We start from the raw sequence: 24,247 nt of genomic DNA on the forward strand, positions 1-24,247 counted from the left end.
AATGGCTGGCCAGCGTTCCTCACTATGCGTTTCCACTGACTGACACCTTCACATGTAATGTGATTGTTAACAATGAGGAACATTTTACAAGTTACTACAGGAAGCAATATTTACATGCCTGTAGCTTTCATTTCTCACCACAGAAAACCCCAAAAAAAAAAGAAATAAGAAATACATTCATGTTATATCCAATATATCACTTCCTCATTTAAAATCACAAAACATATCTGACTGTTAATCTCTATGTTTTAATAATTTCAATAGCATTGCGTGATTTGCTTATTTTTTTCAAAAGCCACTGTGGAAGCGAAATTTAAAGAAGTTTGGTCCCCTTATAACAGCATTGGGTAAGAGAGCCGAGGGCTGCTGGGATTATTCTCAATGTCTTGTTGGTGCCGTGTGGGTTGTGCTGCACAAACAGCTTCAAGTTATGAGATAACATGAGCAGATGCCATTACGTCATTAGTGCTACACAAGATATTGTCATGACCTGGCTCAAGGCCATAAGAAAAAGTGGACCAGTGTTAAATCACTGTGACCTCACACCTCTTCAGATTGCAAGCCCATTTAAATGGCACAGAGGTACACAATGGGTGGCCTGTATCTGATTCACTTAATGTGCACCAAAGACCTCATATGAGAACCACAAGAGCCACCCCAGATTTACCCACCATCATGAGAAAGACTAAGATCAACATGAATGAAATGGCCTATTTTGGTGTACAATCACCCCCAGACCACTCTGACTGGCTTTGGGTTTTTGAGACAATATGAGAAGGGCAGGTGCCCTTTTGCGTGGAATGTCTCCAATTCCTGTTTTTCCTTCTTCCTCTTTTTGTTTTCTTCAAGTGCCAACAAGAGAAATTAATGACAATGCCAAAGCATCTGTAATTGCAACAATTTTCTAGGAGAATGGGTGTGTTTTTTGACACAAGTGCAGGGGTGCCAATATTTTTGGCCATGACTGTAATAGTTATTTGTGATTTGTAATAATTATTTAATTTTATCGATCCATCTACTTACCTACACTAAAAAATTTACTGTTGGATGTAATTAATTTTAAGTGGTTACATGAAATTACTTTCTAAGAACATTTTATTTTGTAATTCAAATTTTTCTTATTTTTCAAACCAAAAAGTTACAGCACTCTCATATAATACACTTCAGCCATTCACATTTATAAAACAATATGACCAATCATATTCAACCTCCCAGCCATTTATCCTTCAAAAACATGGCCCTAGAAACATTCCCACATTTTCATTATATCTCGTTTCCCATTTAGTCTGTCCAACATTTTTTCATATGAAGCTGCCTTAATCATCTCATCGGTCCATTCCTTTATATTGGGGATTGTTGAGGACTTCAAATGCCTTAATATTACCCTCATGGCAGTTATGAGTCCCACCATCACAGCCTTAAACTGTTTATTATTCACCTTTGGCAATTCCACTCTATCTCCTAGCAGACAGAGTCAGGTTTGCAGGGAAAAGTAAAGCCTAGCCATTTGTCCAGGAGATCAAGAACTCTACCCCAAAATGGATATACCTGAGAGCACTGCCACAGCATACGTAAATAAGCCCCCACCTGCCTTCTAAAATTCCGAAACACTGATCAGTATTAATTAGTCCAGTTCTATTTAGTCTAATTGGTGTCCAGTAGTGTCAGTGCATAATTATACACTGAATAAATTTACCTTTTACTTCCCTATAATATTTCCCCACTCTAGTAAGTATTCTTAACCATTCATCTTCTCTATTTTAACACTTGTGACTCAATGCCTCAGTTGCAAAAACTTCCAAAAACTCCCTCCTCCTCCTACATCATACTTACTCTTTAAGTCTGATTATGACATAAACATCCTATTTACAAATAAATCCCAAAGAGTTTTCACCCCTTTGGATTGCCATTGTTTCCATACTTTTTCCTATTTGTATTTGAGGATTGTGCCAAATTGAGGAATATGGCTGCATGTCATGTGATACTTTAAGCTTCTTATGTATTTTGATCCATATATTCCTCGAAAAAGATATTATCGGGTTTGTGTTTCTTATATTGTCCCCCCATTGTGACAGAATGTACAGAGGTTGAAATAGTGAAGCCAAATTGCTCTCGATAGCTATCCAGTCCACATCAGAATTCACATTCTTCCAGTGATAGTAGAGTTTGGCTATTTCAAATGACATGCTATATAATCTAACATCTGGCAATCCTAGACCTCCCTTGTCTCTGGGCGAAGTAATTTTAATCCTATAGGTTTTTTTCTTTCCCAAACAAAAATCTTTTACTATACTCTCATAATGTTCAAATATCATTTCCGGAATATTAAATGGAAGCATCATAGAGAGATAATTAACTTGAGGCACCACAACCATTTTAGTAACATTAACTTTCCCCCCATAAGGATAATTTCAATGCTTTCCATTTGTCCATATTAGGTTTAATTTTGTTCAATGAGGGTTCAAAATTCTGAATTATTATTTTGTCAATATATAAACAGATTTAAATTTCATGTTTATAGTTCAATTTTATGTTATATAAACAAAATAATTTTAATACAGTGCATTTTTTTTATTAATTCAACAGCACCCATGTTCAATCCACTTAAGTTTGGAAGGTGTATTGGAAGGTAACGCAGATATTTCTTAAGTGGGCATCCAGAGATATCGTCTCCCCTCCAAGCACCCCTTTTCTCCACTAGTTCTGTATGGAGCTCAACAGGAGGAATGGAGAGGTAGATAAAGGGGTTAGTCTCAAACATAATGTAATGCAAAATAAAGAGTAAATACAAGTGCCATGAAGCAGAATTGAGCTCCAGCAGGCCTCGACTTACAGTAAAGGAATTGTAAGGCAGACATGCTAACAAAACAGCTTTACATTCCCAATTCCAAACCATTAATGGGCAAACTTAGAGTGACGACGGCTAAAAAAAACCTTAGCTATAAGTAGGAATGAAACATTGTGAAAAGCCAAGACTCCACATGAAGGTAAATTTGCCTATCGCAGTAGATGCGTTCCAGACCCATCAGCGATAGGTGAAAATCCACGATACAGAAGGATCATATAATTTTTTTTTGAAGTTTAAGCCTTAAAATACCCCTCCCACATGCTTTAAACATATGTAAACTCATTAAAACACATATATCGGGCTATGTTAAATGTCGGGCTAAGGATATGAGTAACATAATAATAATAATAATAATAATAATAATAATAATAATAATAATAATAAAATAATAATTTTTAATATATATACACACACACAACTTTCTCTCTATATATGTAATGGAATATATAAAAATTAAAATATATATGGCTCTTACACATTCTTTTCATCCTTCTTCATGTAGCGTACTGTTGATTCATTCAAGCCGTAATGTCAAGCGCCGTCCGCATAACGCTTTCCTTCCCGAAGCATATCCAGAAGTTTTACCTTCTCCTGAATGGTCAACGTCTTCCATCGTAGGGCTTAGAACAAAACGAAAACAATCGGACCACAAACAATGTACGGGATACGCAGAGAATTGTGAAGCGTCGGAGGAAAATCCGCGATATAGTGGGGAATCGCTGTAATGTGAATTCTGCCAATCCTGGTTTTCAGCACCATGGACAGAAACCTGTCGTTTATAGGGACCTATTATGCCCATTTTCACTGTTCATAATTGGATTTTTATGGTCTGCTAGAATAGATTCACCCTTTTAATAGGTGATATCCTAGAATCCAATATATTATTGCAGGGCTGTTTTCATTTGATGTTAACCAAATGTGATATATTTATTTTTACTTTTTATATCTCGTCCTTTTCCCCTTATCTGATAAGAGCCGCTGTCCGCTGAGACAAGTTGGTGTGTTTTTACTGCTCATTGAAAAGTGGGTGGTGCGGACATTGTGTATTACATCACACTATGAGACAGTCACTGATTGGTGGGCTCTGAGGGGGCAGTGTGACCTGAAAATCATCCATCAATCAACCCAGGATGGGGGGCCAGCCCATCGCAGGGCACACTCACACACCATTCACTCACACATGCTCTCCTACGGGCAATTTAGCAAGTCCAATTAGCCTCAGCATGTCTTTGGAATGTGGGGGGAAACCAAAGTACCCAGAGGAAACCTCACGACGACATGGGGAGAACATGCAAACTCCGCACACATGTGACCCATGCGGAGACTCGAACCTGGGACCCAAAGGTGTAAGGCAACAGTGCTAACCACTGTACCGCTCCTGAAAATCATGAACCATTTTAAATATTGAAGTATTTTTGAAATATTTATTAATTTTAAATATTTATTAAATCAAAACATTGGGCAGTATACATGTTATAGGTACTAATTAATGAATAAGCAATATAATAAGATTCAATTTTGCTTTCACTACTTAAAGCGCCAGAACATCGTATTTGAAAAATTCAACAGCAATATCCCTTACCAGAAATCAGGAACAGGTTAAGAAAATCCACAGACTTCGTCGCGAGCAGTTGAATATACGAACTATTTCCTTCTACCCGACGCCACACACCAATAATATCACTGCGCAGCAGATATTGCCAGGGAGCTCGCGCTTGTGTCTAATGTGCAGTGATACGAGTAGTGTACTTCGATAGAAGCACGACATTTCTACGGCTGATATTTCCAAACCTGAACAACTCCCAGCAGAACTTTGATGAATAGATAGCATTAAGGCCCCTCTAAAATATCTTTTTATAGTTTTGGGGTGAACCTCCCATTTAAACGAAGTACATCGTGGTGCTCATGAATTTGAAAGCCTAGATGCCTCACCTCGCTTTTCCACAACGAGTCAGCAGTGCCACCATCTTGGAGCGGTAATTAGACATAAACAAGCAACATGTCAGGGTGTAGATGGAAAGACCTTTTAGCCATAACTTCTTTACTAATTAACGCATTTATATCTTACAATTATTTTGAATAAATAAACAAGCCCACCACTACTGCCCCCCCCAAATTTATGTAGTATTGCTCATAGTATTCTCAACAAAAACTAATGCTAGTATCCCGTCAGTGTCACAGGCAAGTAAACATGTTATGTATCTTATTTGACCGTACTGCAGATTTTTTTACCTGTGAAATGTGGTTCCCTGTTTTCTAGTTTTAACATTCCTCATGTTGTTGCTGTGACGCCCGCTCCGTCCGCTCCTCGTGTGTGCCACGCCCCCTGATTACCCACGTGTGCTTCCCTGATCGTCTCCAGCTTTGTCCATTTACTTTGCTTGGTCCTGTCTTATTTAAGTCCTGGTCTTACCTGCTTGCCTTGTCTGTCATTGATGTTAGTCGCGTCAGATGTTACCTGCTACCCGTTCCCCCGATTCCCTTATTAAAACCCCAGTTTGCCCCATAATTCGCCTGTCTGCCTCAGTTTAATTGACACTTAACGAAGTAATCTGAGACCTGAGATATAACATTAGCAACAATGGTCATTTTTTACAATCATGAATTTTAACATTGAGGACGTGTGTCTCATGTCATTTTCACATAGAGGGAGTTTAATTGTTTTTATCTGTGTCTGTGTGTCAACATATGTCTATTTAGTTATGTCACTCAAATGTATGATTAGTATCGACATTTCGGTAGACTGCTATATTGTAATAAAACGGTATGGTCCTCTGGGAGTTGGGCAGTAGAAAGGAAATGTAAAGTATAAATAAGAAATACTATTAATGAAGTAGCCGCCCTATCCTTTTACTTTGTATGGAGTGTGCATACAAGACACAAATAATGCAGTTGTACTGTTATGTATATAATTTAAAAGGTATACTTGCCAGCAAAAGATTGAGTTAATAAAATTAAATGAAAAGTATTAAGACCCCTTGTCATTCATAGTATTATATACTTCTTAATTTTACAAAGACTTTTTTCCTATCATATTTTTAAGTTTTTGAAGTTGATAATCTGGAAAACTGCTGCCTGGGATCAACTATCCATTCTTGACTCTTGGAATAGGAATTGAAGTCGAATAAAACAGCCTTACAGCACCCTCTTGTGACATACAGTAATATGGAAAACAGAACAATTACTAACTGAACGCAACATCCCCCCTTTACTTATGTATTCGTCTTCCTGCAGCAGCACTGTATTCTATTAAAGACACGCCTTACCTGTAACATTTCTTCCTATAAGGTCATTACACCCCAGACAAAATAGAATGTAAGTTCAACAAAAAACATTGTGCTTGTGCCTTCCTGTAACTGCACAACCTTTTCACTATGAACTGCCTGTTTTGCTTCCAACAGAAATCAATTACAATTAGAAATGTTCCATTCACTGAGGACCACAGTAAGAGGATCTACGAACAACTGTTATATATTTTATACTGAATCTATCTTTTCCTTTAAGTTATCTCTTTCTAACCAGAAAATCACGCTCAGAACATGCATTTCATTTCTTTGTTTAATTCTGTGAAGTTCCATAGTCCTTGAGCCGATGATGGTTTGTGTGCCCTGGCTGCACAGCTTCCAGTTCCTTAGGCCATTCCAAGCTCAACTGTTCCTTCAGGAACAGTCTTTGGCAGGGCTGGAAATTTGGGAAGTCCACTGGGTACTGAGGCCAAATGGGCAGCATGCCATGCTTTCCCGTCAGCCAGGATGGGTCTCGATGGGTGCAGAGAATTTCTGATGCCCTTTTTGCACATGCGCTGGTTTCCACAGCCGCACTCTGTGCCCTTCTCTGAATGAGGGAGTGCGAGCTCCCTGTCTTGCATCACAGTACTGTTTCATGCGAGGTTGGCAAAGAGACACCCAGCAATGCACTTTATTATCATGTCACTTAATTATCACTTATGCCCCTTCAGTAGCAGGGCAAGTACAAACACTACACAAGCAGAGTATTCTGTGGGGAAAAATTAATGTCCTCAACTGCTGAGAGCAGCGTGCTCTGTGCTCATTACATCTGTGAGCTCATTACTCTCTGTAGTGCTTTTCAATGCTGCATCGAGCAGCTGCCAAGATGTTATGCTGCCTCTGAGGATAACTGTTTGTTTAGGAGTAGAATAATTCAGAATAATTCAGAAGATGGATACAGATTTTCTCTTTTTAAACAAGACACTGGCTCACTCATAATTGTCCAGTAAGAGGTAAGGAGCATTCCTATTGAACAATCATGACTTCTAGCTTAAGTTAACTCCGCTAACTGAGAAATCCTGCTTAGTGGAACACCTCCCTGGTCAGAAGAGAACAACTACAACAACCAAGAGTCACTACCTGGCTTCTGGTTATTCTGCATTAGCTCACAGCTCAGACTGGGAGTCATTTTTATGTTGTAAGGTGTGACCATGTGCTTATGTTGCTGAGGTGTTTTTTTCGGTTCCCACAATGTCCTCCCCACTGGAGTACAGTCTGGGGGCTGCTTTTTTATTCTCCTCCTCTCTCCTCATGTTACTCTGTTTCTTTTCTTCTCTTCTCTCCTCCCCTGTCTCCCGGCCGGTCTACCCCCTACTGTGATGTTGTATATGTAAGGTCGGGCGATGGCCTGTTTTTCGCTGGTACTTGTGACTAGTGACATGGTATATTGCAACAGCAATAAAGGGTTTGAATCAAATCAAATCAAATCAAATTTCATAATGAATCGACTCCTCAAGTCCAAGCCTTGCAGTGGACTGCAAAGCATCCAGGGACACTGCGCAGCACGTTAAAGGACAGCTCTTATGGAGTGACCACTAAACGTAAAAGTGGAAAAATAAATCATTTAAAAAATTTTAAATGAATAGTTAAGGAAGATGTAGCATTTGATTATGTCCATGCTTTTTATAATCTATTCAGTACAGGATCATAGGGGAGTCACAATAGGACATACTGTAAGGAAGTGGAATATTCTGCTAAGAAGGTCAGTGCATCATAGGACTCACTGACAGACACAGACACACACAGGCACAAGGAAACAAGCAGCAGAACATGCATATGACATGCAGAGCTCAGCCATGATGTTAAGAGCACGACACCCTGAGCCAACAAGCCTGTAGGACCTAAGAACAAACTTAGATTTGGGTTTAAAGTGTTCTATCTGGGATTTTCTTGCTGTTGGTACTACAGCCAGACACACAACAGTCTGTAGTCATGATCGTCTTTCCCCAGCAAAATAGTCTAATTTTCTTTCATGCGTACTTTGACACAGACATCAGCTTAATACAATGCATAAGGCTCACAAGTTGAAACTTCAAGAATAGGCACAGACCATGACATCACCTTAAAACCAGCTTGGAAGGTGATGAAATTGTAACCTGGCTGTCTTCATCGCCTGATTTAATCCCCATCATTAACTATGGGGCCTTAATGTAGCATAGGATTAACCACGATCACAAACATTACACTTCTCAGAGCGGCATCTAGGAGGTTGTGAGTGAGTGTGTGTGTGTGTGAACTGATACCAGGCTCATGATGGTCATTGACAAGAAAGGGCATTAAACTTGGCAAAAGGGACCGTAAAGAATGGCAGATTGTTTTTCTCTATATAAATTCAATAACTAACTAAGTCTGCTTTTATTATTGTTTCTCTTAATACGAGAAAGAGAAAAATCCATCAGTTTCTTTTGTTTTCGTTTGTAACTAATTTTCTCTAAAAAAGAATTTACTTTTAGCAAGACAAAACTTCTGAATTCATTTTCTCAGTCTGTCAGTTTACTACATGTATAAGAATTAAAGAAGTCTTATTTGTTGCATTTCGTTAATATTTGAAAGTGATTTTATTACAGTGAATCTCATGACATCATTCTTTTGTTATCCCTAAAGTTAACAGGAACGTTTGTAGCTCCAAAAAGCAGTGCATAATTCGACTGACGATCGCCACGTACTACGGACTAAAAGTTTGGCCCCTTATCCTTTGCAAAAGTTTCACTGCAGCTTTTTTTCCTCATTAACGTCAAAGCTGTGAAGAACTGAGAAAGTTCTTTTTTGAAGATAAAAAAAAGTTTGGAGGAGTTTTGAAGAATCTTGTTGTCACGTTCAAAGCCGGACGGAACGGCGATCGTGCGAGGCGAACGGGCAGGAAGCAGGCGGACAGGCGGAAGTCAGGGTAAACCAGGGATTTAATAAATAAACAGGGAGCAGGAGACATGAAACGCTAACTAACATCAATGACAGACAATGGACTCAGGTAAGACACGGACTGAAATACACAGGACTGAGCAAATTAACTAGACACAGCTGGGTACAATCGGGAGAAAACACGTGGGTAATCAGGGGGCGTGGCACACAGGAGGAGCGGACGAGCCGGGCATGACACTTGTTTTATGAATATAGATTTTCCCAACAATATAATTTTATTGAGTAAAAGATAAAGCGTATCATCATTTAGGACAACACCAAAGATAATATCATTACAAGTAAAGGAAGTCAAAAAATGAAATTTTGTACTTGTTGAGAAGCAACAAGAGAAGAACAAGTGGTCCAAAGTTTCTATGTCATTATTTTAAAAGTATTATTATCAAAGTTAAACTTAGTATGAAGAAATTAATTACAGGGATATATAGCATTGAATACTTTAAAGTGTAACTCTGACTTTGGGGGGTATTGGATAATAAATATATTTAGTGCAAATGTGTTTACTGGTTGATTTGAATTTTTATTGGAAAGGTGACGAAATAGTTCATAAGCAACGTCTAATAATATTATGTCTAATAATTTCATTTAGGAATTTACCCTACTTATAAAATAATACCATTGTATTGGAGAGGAGGGAGGCTATGAAATAGGAGAAGGGGAGAATTGTTTAAAAGGTTCCTGACCAACATTAAATGTGCAGCTGGAATAGATTTTAGAACAATATCAAACTCTTTTTTAATAAACTGTATTATGTTTTAAACAAAAGTTTTCAAAAAACAGAACATTTCCTGTGATGTCCAATAGATGCAAAGCTGACCAGATGTTCTTCTCTACCCAACGTTCATGGTACGGGGACTGATTTCTGTGGGTAATATATCTATTATTCCAAATAGGTACCAAGTTTGGACTGAAAAATAATAAGAGCATAAGAAATTTACAAACGAGAGGAGGCCATTCAGCTCATCAAGCACGTTTGGGGAGAACTTAACTAATAGCTCAGAATTTTTTAAATCTTATCTAGCTCTGATTTAAAGGAACCCAGGGTTTTAGCTTGCACTACATGAACAGGAAGACTGTTCCATACTCTAACTACACGCTGTGTAAAAGTGTTTTCTCAAGTTCAGTTTAAAATGTTCTCCCACTAATTTCCACCTATGGCCATGAGTTCTAGTATTTAAACTAATATTGAAGCAGCCATTTGGCTGAAGAGCATCTCGACCTGTTAGAATCTTATATACTTGCAGGCTCATGATGGTCATTGACAAGAAAGGGCATTAAACTTGGCAAAAGTGACCGTAAAGAATGGCAGATAGTTTGTTATTCTTTATATAAATTCAATAACTAAGTCTGCTTTTATTATTGTTTCACTTGATAGGAAAGAGAGAAAAATCCATCAGTTTCTTTTGTTTTCGTTTGTGACTAATTTTCTCTAAAAATGAACTTACTTTTAGCAAAACAAAACTTCTGAATTCATTTTCCCAGTCTGTCAGTTTGCACGCACACACACACACACACACACACACACACACACACACACACACACACATAGTCAAATGCATTCATACATGTATATATATATAATCAGGAGTGGTACTTTCACCACGAAATGTCACCCATGTGCACTGTCTTCGCGTAGTGAACCAGTTTTCAATACAATGGTTAAAAAGGCTCAAACCTTCAGTGCCTCGTTGTGCCATCTCTACCAGTGTTTTTTGCAACAGGGAAAATACAACTTGTATGCTGGCCTTAGAAGCACAACTTCAAAGAATAGCTGCCATGCTTCTGTCTAGCATGGCAGAGGGAGTAAAACGGTATGGGACTGCTTTGGTGCTGGTAAGGTGGGTGATTTACACAGAGTACAAGGTGCAATGAACCTGCAAGGTTACCGCTCTGTTTTACAACTCATGCCACTCCCTGTGGTCAGCACTTCTATCAAGCAGCAAGGCTGATTCAAAGCACACTGGTGAAAGATGAGGAATCCAGAGAACTGTCCTGCTTGACTGGCCTACAGAATCATCACATCTCCAGCCTATCAAGCTCATGTGAGACCAGCTTCACCATGAGGTCAGAGAAAATACCAAGCCAGTCCCACCTCTGGGAATAGCAGGATTGAAATTTCCCCTAATATTGTCATAAACGGACAGCTCTAATGGCGAAGGACTGCAAAGCTGTAATTGCTGCAAATATAGTTTTCATACAGTTTGATTAATTGAAAATGAAGATGAAACTTATTGCAATATTTATTATATCACAAAGCAGAAGGCAGCTGGGAAAAGTAAAAAAAGAATCACCCCAGATGGGACTTAAAACCACGATATCCAGCTCAGAAAGTCAGGGCCGTGGGAATTTGGCCAGTGGGGCAACCGGCAGACCTGAGCTTATGACCAGGACACTTGACTCACAATGGAAGCTCAGAAAATTATAAGCAAGCCTGCAAAAGTGACATGAATGGATCTGTGGTAAAATGCATCTTGGGGCCGAGACATTATCACTCACAGTTCAGGAGAAGATGACATCCATCCATGGATCTCGGTCAAATGCGCTCATTGAGTTTCCGCTATGCCTTTGTCATTTAATGTTTGTACTTAGCTATAGAGTGGCAGGAACACAAATGAATGGGGAGTTTAAAAAAAAAAAACATTTGCATTACAGCAATACGTCACACATGACTATGTAAGGGAATAGATGAAACCCTGCATACATCACTATACCAAAGCAATTCAGTACAAAGTGCACTGACATGATTCATATGATTCCTGGTTTATTTGGAAAATTTAGGTCCACCATCAGCTAGGTGTTATATTTATGATGCACATTGATGACACCATTTGGCTGACACAATATCAGACTGAACTTATTTTATAATTTTAAAGGTTTAAATATGGTTCTGGGTGTTGGACATCCTGTCAGCCTTCCCCCCAAGAGAGAGTAAATGACTGCAGGGCATTACAAAGGTCCAGAATGGATTTTTCATTTACAGGTGTCTTCTTTGCCTCTCGTGACCAGTATCTCACTCCGGACCAGTGGTGGATCTCGTACTCAGCCACAGAGAATGGGTCCTCCCGCCCAGTGGATCTCCTCATCCCCTCAGCCACTGATTCCCTCCAAACTGATGGGGTAACTATGGTTGGCAGAAGTGGGGTTTGTTGTTCACTGTCATCCGCTTGACATTGATGGACCACTTGCTGAGGCTGAGGATGGTGGTATTTACGTATCCTCACTGTTAGGCCTCTGCACACCCATTTCTTTTGCTGACCTGTTGCACAGAAACATTTCTCTTTATAGTAAACTGTAACATGATTATAGCAATTATTTCAATGTTGCTCAGTCAGTGAGAATCATTTACATAGTGTTACATAGTTTGTGGTTTCAATTAATATCAGACTGACTCCAACTCAGAAGAAAAAAGGTCTGAAATACATATGTTTGAATTCTGACTTCTGATTAAAGTCTGACTTTTTCTTTTTATTCTGATAATATTCCTTCACCGCCCCAGCATCCATGTCTCCATTACTGGTGCCAGCCTGGTTGGAGGAAGGTGTTTTAGGTGAAGATCCTCCATCTCCCCATTCGATCACCTCATCCCATTTATCCCAGGCTGCCCAGTACTCGTCATCAGCCCAGCTCACGGCTTTTTCCATTCGCCTAGTGCTGAGAGGAGAAACAGCTTTCTGTCAGACAGGTTATACGACAGCACACCAGACAACAGTAAAAACTTCTTAAAGACCAAATACATAAGCTGGTTCAGTCAAGTATTTATATTAAATAACAAAACATGGTACTATTACCCAAGCATTATCAAAGTAGATGCCCAGAACATTATAATGTCACATAATACATCCATCATCAAACGCCTCCCCCGGTCATACAGTATCACCCAGCAAATGTTATCCACTTAATGCCAACAAAGGGTAGGGTGAGTGCACTTGACCTTCTGAACATGGTAACTGGTATTTGTTGCATCCATCCATCCATCCGTTTTCCAAACCACTTATCCTACTGGGTCGCGGGGGGTCCGGAGCCTATCCCGGATGCAATGGGCACGAGGCAGGGAACAACCCAGGATGGGGGGCCAGCCCATCGCAGGGATCAAAGCATCAGATAAATGTAAAAGCATTAATAAGATATTCCTACAGAGCAATTTCTAATAGACATGGCAGTGCCCTAACATCTCATGTAATAAACCCTTTGGCATCATCTGCTGCCTTATTCAGCCTAAACCAATAGTCCAGAGGATCCTCCCTAGCATCTGACTTGGTTGAACAAAAATCTGCTGGAGGCATCCCAGAATGCACAGTCAAATAAGAATGCTGCTTCAGGACACTAAGGACTGCATCCACATCTCCAGTGGCAGTGACAGTATCATTACTATGCAGCCATGCTCTGACCACATCTCTGGCACATCCCATCAGTCTGCTTGTGCCTGCAGTAGGGATGGGTGAACCTAAGCATTCAGAGGTTTCCCCAGCAGATAGACTATTTGGCATCTTAGAGAGGGCACTGAGGTAGAGATTGGTAAACAACTTCACAATATTATTCTTAACCTGCCAGATCTGGATTATCCCCTCTGTCAGAAATCTTGCAGGCAGAGCCCACTTGAAGCAGAGCCGAGAGGTAGGGCTACATGTTAAACTAAAGGCAGAAAAATACTTGCTTTTCATTACACACTTATGTACGTACGTACAGCCGCGGTCCGTATCCTGCGTTCTTTGCGTCAGTTTTTGTGCACATACTCAAAAATTTACGGAACGTATACGAAGATGCAATACCTGCGTAATTTATAGGGGGCAGTGTTGCGAGATCTGCACTCAACAGTCAAGATATCCACGTTTGAGGACCTGTTGATTGAGCAGGTCCGCAATTATCCTCATCAAAATAACATGTAATAATAGATGGCAAGAGATTTCAAGCATCCTGAATTTTAATTTGGAAATTTGTAAAAACAAGTGGCAACAAGTGCGAGACCGGTATGTTAGAGCCCGGAAAATGTTAGTTGTGAAACGAAGCGGTGATCCTGCTGACCTGATGTTTTGCCTAGCAATTATCCACCGTCTGGACTGGATGAAGTGTCACCTCAACCACAAAACTACTGAAACTAATTTCCCTAGAATTGACACGGTAAGTGTTTTTTTTACTTATTGTTTGGAATAACATCCATCCATCCATCGATTTTCCAAACCGCTTATCCTACTGGGTTGCGGGGGGTCCGCAGCCTATCCCAGAAGCAATGGGCATGAGGCAGGGAGCAACCCAGGATGGGGGGCCAGCCCATCGCAGGGCACACTCACACACCAGTCACTCAAACATGCACTCCTACGGGCAATTTAGCAACTCCAATTAGCCTCAGCATGTTTTTGGACTGTGGGGGGAAACCAGAGTACCCGGAGGAAACCCCACGACGACATGGGGAGAACATGCAAACTCCACACACATGTGACCCAGGCAGAGACTCGAACCCGGGTCCCAGAGGTGCGAGGCAACAGTGCCAACGACATGGGGAGAACATGCAAACTCCACACCTGATGAACCGGTGATGCCATTCTAAACTCCTGCACCACCATGCCACCCCAGACTTTAACTTGATTTATTTAAAATATTTCCTAGAATTGCGTATACTAAATTCAACCCAAAAAAGCGAGTGCAAATTATTACATCATTTAATTTGAGTAAATTCTACAGTTTATTTATTTGCAGTTTACGTACTGAATTACAGTGCATTGCAGCATTTTATCGGCAAGGTTCTCATAAATATTGCCCTACTTTCTACAGTATTGTACTATTTTACTGATAAACAGTGTTACTGTGATAATTTCACTGTTTATTACAGCAGGGGTGCAGATTGAACCCACAACCCTGGAGGTGTGAGGCTACAGTAGGAGCAATGGGCCACTATTGATACTGTGAGAAATGATGAGTATTTTTAATCATACACTATAACTGATGTGCCGCTACATTGCTTGTGTATGCTCTGCACCTTGCCTTTCTCCCTTACTTGTCTTTCTTGTTCTCCACACCTTGTGAGCTTCAACATGAGCTGATTGATTGTTTTTCATAAGGCCCCAGGTTAGTTAGGTTCAGTCTCCTGGAAAATCACTAGAATGTGTCCTTGGCTTTGGAAGCTAAGAACACCTTATTTTCAGGGAGAGTCCTGTAATATTTATTTTAATAAATTATTTTTATTGATAAACCTTCATACTGATAATCCTCTTTTAGTGGTCCTAAAAAAACATTTCACGATTCAGTAACCCTACTTGTTCAATAGATGGCAGTGTAGTACTTCGACTAAGACGTGCTATGGAAATTGCCGGTAAAATATAAAGCTCGTTTTCCACTTTAAACGTTTGTCTGACTGAAATGACCACATGTTGTACATATGTTATTGTACTATACGTCTAACCTTCAGCGTTATATACCACACCTACCTCAGTTATCTGCAGCAATAAAATATGGATGTGTAATTGGACAGCTGCAAGTTAAGTTGTAGAATCGATTATTTTTCTAAACGTTTATCTGTCTGATTTTACAGTAAAGTATGCATGGACGCATGGTACAATAAGGTGTGAATAAGTTGAAAATATACATGAAATATTATAAAATAATAAATATGTGTAAACATTTACGGCTCCCTGGAAATGATCAGTTATCATGATAGTACAAATAAGCAGTTATCCAGACATCCCAAGTCTCCCGCATATTGACAGCGGCTCCCTGATGCCCCTAAATTAAAAAAATTTATATCCTGGAAACTAGAGCAAGCAAACAAGAGCATGCACGCGAGACAGTAGCACACACGAATGAGCAAGTAAATGAGCTAGGAATGAGCGAGAGAGAGAGGGATAGAGAGAAAGAGAGAACGTGCGTATGTGTGGATCCCTATATGTGTGACTCTTCATGTAGCCAGTGCTAGACAGACAGCATCCTGATTGGTTTACTTAGCCATATAAGCCAATCATATTTCAGTGCGGGCGGGCTTTTATTTAACTCCCAGAGAACCGAAGGTATTGGTTCCATGGAGCGTCACGGCGGAGGGAGAGTGTCTCAAAAAACGAAAATATAAAATGCATTTCACCACAGACTACACAAAAACGTGCCCTTGTTTAATAAGGATGAAAAATAATGACAATGTTACGCGCTGAACTGTTTGCAACAGTGATTTCAGCATTGCTCATGACGGTTTAAACGACTGTAAAAGGTACGTCCAGGTGAGTTTAACAAGTGTCATTTAATTTTCTGTATTATTCAGGTAAACACTGGTTAGACACTTGGTTAGTTGTCATGAAAACACCAAACTTCCTGAAGGCTTTTGTAAAGTAGCAATGGAATATAATTAAGGAATTTACATATAGTAAAAGAATAATCTACTTATATTATTGTCAAAATAATACATAATATTGGCCGTCGTAATTCAGTGCGTTGACTAGAGAAAATTAATGAATATATATATATATATATATATATATATATATATATATATATATATATATATATATATAATGAGGCAATACAGAAATTCTGTTCTGTAAAATTAAGTTTGTTGAAAGCTAAATAAATTGCTGTGCATAGGATACAGTGAAATGAGGTTGGTAAGAGCTTTTTTTTAACGTAAGTACGACTAAATCTCATTATGGCGACGCGAGTCGGTCAGACATAAACACGCGAGAGTCTGACTGCGGTCAACGACGTTGTGTGGCGCCAGCGGCAGGCGGTTGTCATGGTTACTTTGCCACAAACCGGCCGAAGTTCGCGCCCTTTTAGTAAGACATGTCCGGCGTTCGAGCTCCGGCAAACAAAACTAAAGCCGGATTTATTTAGATAATTTCTGCTTAAACTTTATTAAACTAATACATGTATGTTCCGTGGTAATTTTTGTACTTATCGATGTAGCTGGGTTTCGATAATTTAGAAGTTAATTGCGACTTTTTAGCTGGTTAGCTAGTTCTTGCTAGTTGGATACTAGCATTGCACTGTGTTTTCGTTGGTGTACCTCTGGGTTTTTTGTGTCTGTTAATCTATTAACTACTACAGAAGTTTACATCGTTTTTGATAGTGAGTCAGACATACCTGTGTATTAATATGTTTTTCGGGTTGTGTGATTTCCATACATGTATATAGTTGCCACTTGGTTTACCATAGCTTGGTGTTAACTACAGATCTGATTTGGGATTCTGAAATTGCCCTGGTGTGCAGCACATGTCACACTTCTGTGTGTCTTCACATGTCTTCTGATTACTGGTTGCATTTACAACATGCCACATTATATATAAGTCACGGTATTTTGTGTGTCAGGTATAGAGATAAATATTATTTTTTAGGATAAATTCAGTTAAACTAATTGAGAGTTAGCTGTAGTAAGCTGCCCTACACACAAACGCTGTGACCCCAGAGGTAAGCTGCTGTTCACCCAAACGCCCTGACTCCACAGGAAGGCTCACATCCAACCGAACACTGTGACCCCAGAGCTAAGCTGACATGTACCCAAACACCCTGATCGCAGAGGCAAGCTGCGGTCTACCCAAACACGCAGACCCCTCAGGTAAGCTCACAGTCACGCAAATGTCCTAACCCCAGAGGTAGGCTGCCATCCACCCAAATGCTCTGATCTCAGACAAGCTGCTGTCCACCCAAACACACAGGCGCCTCAGGTAAGCTCACATCCACCCAAATGCCCTAACCCCAGAGGTAGGCTGCCTTTGACCCAGCCCCCTGACCCCTGAGGTAACCTCGCTTCCACCTAAACACTCTGATCTCAGAGGCAAGCTGACATTTGCCCAAACACCCTGATCACAGAAATAAGCTGCCATCCACCTAAACGACCTACCCCCAGAGGTAAGCTGACATCCATCTAACTGCCTTGATCCTAGGCTGCCCCAGTACGTCTAGGTGGTGACAATCCATCCTACAGGGTTGACATGATGTGCTTTCCTGAAGCACACAAAGGACACCTCGGGTTTTATGTAAGTTTGCTTTCTTTTTCTGTGCTTGTGTTTTATTTGGTTTGGATTGTATTTAATGGCATGTACAGAATTTACTGAGCACTTTTTTGGTTGATCACTGTTGGCACATATTCATCAATATTAACATTATTAACATTTTATTTTATCTGTTGTGCTGTTTATTTTGTGATTGACCTATTTTATTCCTAAGGTTACTGATTTTATGTGTTTTAGGAAAGTGTATGATGCTGTTTTAGCCCGACCCTTGTGCAGAGTTTGGAAGTCTGCGGGTATGTTCCTTTTTGAACTTTTTCTTTTTGTCTTAACTTTTTATTGGCATGCATGTAAGGTAACATTTTAATTGTTTTATTGGCCATGTAATTAGATTTTAATGGTGTATAATTGTATTTGCTGGTGGAATTGCTCTTTTGCCTGTGTTAAGGGTAATAGTTCTGCAGGTAGTTCTATTTGTTAAATGTTTGATAAATAAAATTCTTATTGTACTGGGTTGGCATTGATTTGCATGGTGTTTCAGCCTTTTAGATTGTGATTTTGTGTTAATGTAAGTAGTACAAGCATAATATTATTTAAAAATCGGCGGGGTGCAGTCTGCGGGTATCGCTTCTCGGCCTTTTGGCTAAAATCAAGTGGATTTTACTGACTTTTTACCGGTTTTCACGGACTGCGTCGGGTTTTTTAGAGGAAGGCACGGTTAACCTAAGGCGTGACCAGCAGGTGGCTTGACCGCCGCTGCCACGGGGCGACCCGTGCCTTCCTTTTTAGCCTTTTATCCCTGCTTTTATTTCTGTTTTTAGTAGGCTGGGGATCCCGCAGTGGCTGGTGGCTTGTCCGCCGCCCTGCTGGGCGAACTGGTGTTTTTATTTTTAGCTGGTTTTATAGTTTAGCTCTGCTCGACTCATCCCGGATTGGCGGACGGCGGACGTCGAGACCACGGCGGCGGAAGGACTCTGCTCCAGCGGCGACGTCGGTGGACCTTCCCGGATGGCAACGGCCGGCGGACCATCGAGGAAGCCCTTCAGCGGGCCGTGGCTGGTAGCAGGCGGTGGCCTGCGGAATACCACCCGGTTCTGCTGGAGGGCTGAGGGGGAGGTGGGCACCTTCCCCGACCGGCTGGCCTTCATCCGGGAGGTGGCCTTCGAAGCACTGGGCCTTCGTATGGAAGATGTTCTTTGCGTACCGCGGAATGGCCCCTTCGAATTCTTTGAGGTCACCTTGTCCACCGATGACAGCTGCAGCAAGGTCCTGGAGCGGAGCAAGGAGGGGGCCCAGCACCCTCTCCTTAGACGGTATACCATCGAGCCTCTGTGGTGGCCCGACAAGCGGGTTATTACTGTCCACTGTTTTAACCCGCATGTTACCGCCGAGTCCGTCTGCTTGTTTTTAAAAAAAAGTATGTGGACCTCCTTCCTGGCCACAGGGACATCCGGGATGAGCTGGGGATCTGGACTGGCCGACGCCAGTTCCAGGCCCGCCTGCGCCCGGACGCTAATGGGGCAGGCGGTTTTAGCCACCCCCCAGCCTATTTTAACCTACAGGGAAATAAGGCATACCTTTTTTATTCTGGACAGCCTCCCTTCTGCCGGCAGTGCCACAGCTTTGGACACACCCTGGAGGGATGCGCTAACCTGCGCTGCCGCAACTGCCTGGAGTCGGGGCACATGGCCAGGGACTGCAAGGGCCCCCGTCGCTGCATACACTGCAACGGCGAGGACTATCTGGCTCGTTCCTGCCCACAGAAAAAGACTACATATGCCGACGCTCTGTCGGGTAACAGAGCAGTCGGCACGGAGAATGGTGGGGGAGCTCTAGCCCCCACGACTGGGCAGGAACAGCCGGCGACGGGGGCAGGAGGAGAAGCCCTGGTCGAGGTGGAGGAGGCCCCTTCGAGTGCGACACCAATGCAGGAGGGGTCTCCGAACAAGGTGGAGCAGCTCGCCCTGGCTCCAGGCGTCAGCAGCAGGCGAAAGAAGAGCGGTGCATCCCCCCGGGGGAGGAAGAAGAGCAGAAGGGAGGCGCAACCCGACGCATCCAGCCCTCCGGCTGCCGACAGTATCCCCCCTCCCTGATGTTAGAAGCCCCCCGTCTGGTGTGGGACTTGGGACAGTCCCCCGCAACCCCCAGGAGTACAGCGGTCAACAGGACACTGCTAATGAACAGGAGTACCTGGGGGGGCTGAAATTGGGGGACCTTTTGAGGTTGACTGAGGAGGGGGGGCAGTAGGACAGTATTGTTTTTAATGGCTGGCTTTTATTATTTTAGTTTGTTGTTTTTAATTGTATTTTATTATTTTAACATTCTATGGCCAATTTTAATATTGTCACCTTGAATGTAAGGGGTTTGAGGAACATTTTAAAACGTACATCTGCTTTTAACCAGCTGGCATCTTCTCCCTTCAGCATTTGTTTTCTGCAGGAAGTCCACCTCCGGGACCAGCGGGACGAGGCTCTCTTTTCACGACAGTGGAAGAGGGGTAGATCCTACTGGAGCGTAGGTGGCGTCCACTCCTCAGGCGTCGGGATCCTTTTTGGCGACCGCGCCTTTGAAGAAGTAAGTGCGTTTACCGTCCTTCAGGGCAGGGTTTTGGGAGTGGATGCCACATGGAGGGGACAGCGCCTCCGGGCCATATGTGTCTACGCTCCGGTGGAGGCCTCGTCCCGTATAACTCTCTTTGAAGAGTTGTCCCCGTTCTGTGTCACAGATCGACACTTGATTTTAGGAGGGGACTTTAACATCTCGTTGGAGGGTAGACAGGATGTCAGCTCAGGGCATTTTCGCCATTTTATTCGTTCCTTTAAACTTGTTGACGGTTTTAAAACATGCAACCCCAGCATGCCGGGCTTCACCTGGCATAATAGTCGCGGAGCCAGCAGCCGCATCGACTACATTTTAGCTTCACCCCCCGTTGCTTTTAAAAAGGTGTCCCTCTCCCCACAGTGGCCCACTGACCATCTGGCAGTGGAGGCCACTGTCTCCATAGACGCCCTTGTATATGGGGGCGGCTATTGGAAAATGAACCTGCAGATCCTGGAGGAGAGAGATTTTAGACACCTTTTTTTAGATCACTTCTCCGAGTGGCAGAAGGACAAGCCTACCTTCCCCTCCGTGGCCGAATGGTGGGAGAGTGTGAAGGACAGGATCTGAACCTTCTCCATGCAGTACAGCAAGCAGCGCAGGATGGAGAAGAAGTTCTCCATTCTGCGGCTGGAGAGAAGGTTGCGGGATGAATACGCTGCTCACAACAACGGGGGCACCATCAACCACGAGCGGCTGCTTGACATAAAGGGTGAGCTGAGGCGCCTGCATGAACAGGCCGCCTCGGCCCAAATGCTCCGCGACAAAATATTTGAGGTGGAAAATAATGAAAAGTGCAATTCTTTTTTTTTTCCACAGAGCCAGGGAAGCCCGGGAGGAGAAGAGCTTTAGCTCTCTCCGTGCCTCAAATGGCAGTATAGTCAAGGATACATCAGACATGCTGGAGGTTGCTAAATTGTTTTACCTTAACCTTTTTAATGTTAGGGATACGGACCCGGTTGCTGGGGAGCGCTTCCTAGATAACATCTCACCTTGTCTTCCCAGTGACATCCGGGACGGCTTAGAAGCCCCCATCACCTTGGCCGAGCTGACTGCAGTGCTTGGCAAGATGAACCGCCGCAAGGTACCTGGCCTCGATGGGCTCCCGGTGGAATTTTATTCCACCTTTTGGGATGTCCTCGGGCCGGAATACTGCAGGTTGTAGAGGACGTTCAGCGCCGGGGTTTGCTCACTAAGAGCATGAGGTCGGGGGTCCTCTCTTTGTTGCACAAGAAGGGCGATCGGGCCGACCTTGGCAACTGGAGGCCCCTGACCATGCTTTGTGTAGACACAAAGCTCATCGCAAAGACCCTTACCGAACGCCTGAGGAAGGCCATGGCTCATCTGGTTCACAGCGACCAGACGTGTGGAGTACAGGGTCGATCGGCGACGTGGAATCTCCACCTCATCCGCGACGCCATCGCCTGGGTGGAGGATAGGAACCTCCCTCTCCTGCTGGTCAGCTTGGACCAGGAGAAAGCCTTCGACCGGGTAGATCACCGCTTCCTGTTCAAAGTATTGGGTAAGTTTGGCTTCGGGCCCAATTACCTGGGGTGGTTACTCACTTTGTATAACGAAGTTGGGAGCCATGTTGTTATCAATGGCTTCCTGAGTGATTTGGTGCCCCAGCGGAGTGGAGTGAGGCAGGGATGTCCCCTCTCCCCCCTCCTCTACGCGCTCTATATAGAGCCACTGGCGTGCGCCATTCGCACCCACCCCAGGGTCGATGGCCTTCTTATCCCAGGAAGTCGGGGGACAACTGTTAAACTGACCCAGTATGCAGACGACACCACGCTTTTCATCTGCTCGGATCAGTCTCTCGGTCATGCCTTGAGCCTCGTTCACGCGTTCGGTTGGGCCTCTGGCGCGACGCTCAACCTCAGTAAGTCGGTGGCCAAGTATTTCGGCAGCTGGAAGGCGAGGGAGGACGTCGCAGGTGGTCTCACCCTCTGTGACGGTCCTCTCAAAGTTTTGGGGGTCAACTTCCTTTCGGATGGTGCCGCCCGGTTGAACTGGGAGGAGCGGTTGGCGATCGCCAGGCGGAAGATCGGACTGTGGAAGTCCAGGTCCCTGTCCTTCCAAGGTAAGGTTTTAGCCTTAAAAGTGGATATTCTTCCCACCCTGCTCTACCTTGCACATGTGTACCCTTTGCCCCGCTTCATGCGGAGGGGCCTGACGAGGGACGTTTTTAACCTCGTCTGGGGGGGCAGGTATGAGTACGTGCATAGGGAAGTGATGTATCTCGGAAAGGACAGTGGAGGGAGGGACGTTATTGACTTTCCTCTCAAGCTTGACTGCCTGTTGTTCTCGCAGCTCTGCACGCGCCTGGCAGCTCCCCTCGAGCACCCCCATCAGCACTTTGTGCGTCTGTGGCTGGCTCTCCCCATGAGACGTCTGGTGACGTCGTGGACCAACCTCGGCCCCAAGGCTGAGACCCTGCCGGTCCACTACAGCCACGCTGTCAAGTGGAGTAAGTCTATTCCGGCAGGTGTCAAGACAGAGGCCCTGACCAAGCACAGAGCCCTTTACAAGGCTTTGCTTGGTCATAGGGAGACTCGGGCCATGTTGGGCCTGGAGGAAGGCACATGGGCGAGAATCCAGCCTAAGGGTTTGGATTACAGGCTGCAGGACCTGAACTGGCAGTGCCTTCATGGTAAGCTGCCAGTCAGGGACGTCTTGCACAGGCATAAGCTGACCAGACACCCCCGCTGCCCCAGGCCCGAGTGCAGCGAGGATGAGACCATCAAGGGGCAACTGGATTATCCTCCTGTTGGTGTAAAACTATGATATGATGCCTGTCAAAGTGTATCAGCTTCGCCATTTCAGAACCTCTGCTAAAATCATCCTAGTATTTGCAGCGACCGTCCAGTGCAGCCATGTATTTTTTTACTTGGCCACTAGCAGACCTCATACAGCTAGTCAATCTCTCACTGACTTTTTAAACCGATATATCTAATTATTTAATAGAGCTGTTGGTGAAATTTAACAAAATCATGGAACGGCTGAGGTGCCCCTGAGGAGAAGTTTGGGAACTGAAGCGGTGTTCATCTAGCCATCGAACTAGATATCAGTAACATTTTAGAAACAGAACAAATTATTACTAGTTTTTATTGTGTTACTCTTAATTTGCACGTGTTATAATGTTAAATTGTGTTTTTTGTTCTAAGCTAAAGTACACTTGCTACCCAGATAAACAGCTGTAAACATTTCTTTGGACAGCCTAAGACTTTTGCACAGGACTGTATGTTTGACAAAAAATAAATGACTGTGTTCAGTGAGCTGAATAAACATGAAACATATAATTGTATAGTTTTTCTCTCTGACTGAAATGTAACTAAATGTAATCCTGATTGGGGGGGGGGCTTTCCCCCTCCCTTGTATATGTACGACTTGTATATTTATATCTGTTTACTGTATTTCCTCCCTGTACAATGACAATAAAGGCTTTCTGTTCTGTCCTATTAATGTCCTGCTTCAGCGTCACCCAAAGCATAACTGAGTAACATAATGAAACCACAGTCTGCTGGATTAATTTAAATTTACTGTATAAATTCAAAATATAATTATGTCCTGTTACTGTCCTGCTTCAGTGGACTAAAGTAAATGCAATTATTCTTAATATATTTGATTAAATAATGTTTTGTTTTGTTAAATAATCTGACTCCCCCAAC

The 24,247-nt window shown here is 42.8% G+C and overlaps 3 protein-coding genes across 4 annotated transcripts in view; 2 read left to right on the forward strand and 1 right to left on the reverse strand.

Moving 5' to 3' along the window:
* Nucleotides 1–24,247, forward strand: part of LOC125722597 (uncharacterized) — a 426,618-nt gene that overhangs the window by 220,309 nt on the left and 182,062 nt on the right. The gene's annotated exons all lie outside the window — the stretch shown is intronic.
* LOC125722566 (cytohesin-2-like) overlaps nt 1–24,247 on the reverse strand; it is a 227,538-nt gene that overhangs the window by 6,255 nt on the left and 197,036 nt on the right. The gene's annotated exons all lie outside the window — the stretch shown is intronic.
* Nucleotides 18,254–20,715, forward strand: LOC125722638 (uncharacterized). The gene is made up of 4 exons (XM_048998814.1): nt 18,254–18,274; nt 18,819–19,709; nt 20,418–20,552; nt 20,704–20,715. The coding sequence occupies exons 2-4, from the start codon at nt 18,987–18,989 to the stop codon at nt 20,713–20,715; spliced, it is 870 nt and encodes a 289-aa protein (XP_048854771.1). The 5' UTR covers nt 18,254–18,274; nt 18,819–18,986.

The sequence above is a fragment of the Brienomyrus brachyistius genome, unplaced genomic scaffold, assembly GCF_023856365.1.
Source record: "Brienomyrus brachyistius isolate T26 unplaced genomic scaffold, BBRACH_0.4 scaffold40, whole genome shotgun sequence".
NCBI classification, from domain to species: Eukaryota; Metazoa; Chordata; class Actinopteri; order Osteoglossiformes; family Mormyridae; genus Brienomyrus; species Brienomyrus brachyistius.

What these genes read in the sequence shown, in the direction of transcription:
- LOC125722638 (XM_048998814.1), top strand. Translation starts at nt 18,987, where the DNA reads ATGGCAACGGCCGGCGGACCATCGAGGAAGCCCTTCAGCGGGCCGTGG. An exon ending in TCGCTGCATACACTGCAACG is followed by an intron (nt 19,710 to 20,417) that starts GCGAGGACTATC and finishes TGTTTTCTGCAG; the next exon opens with GAAGTCCACCTCCGGGACCA.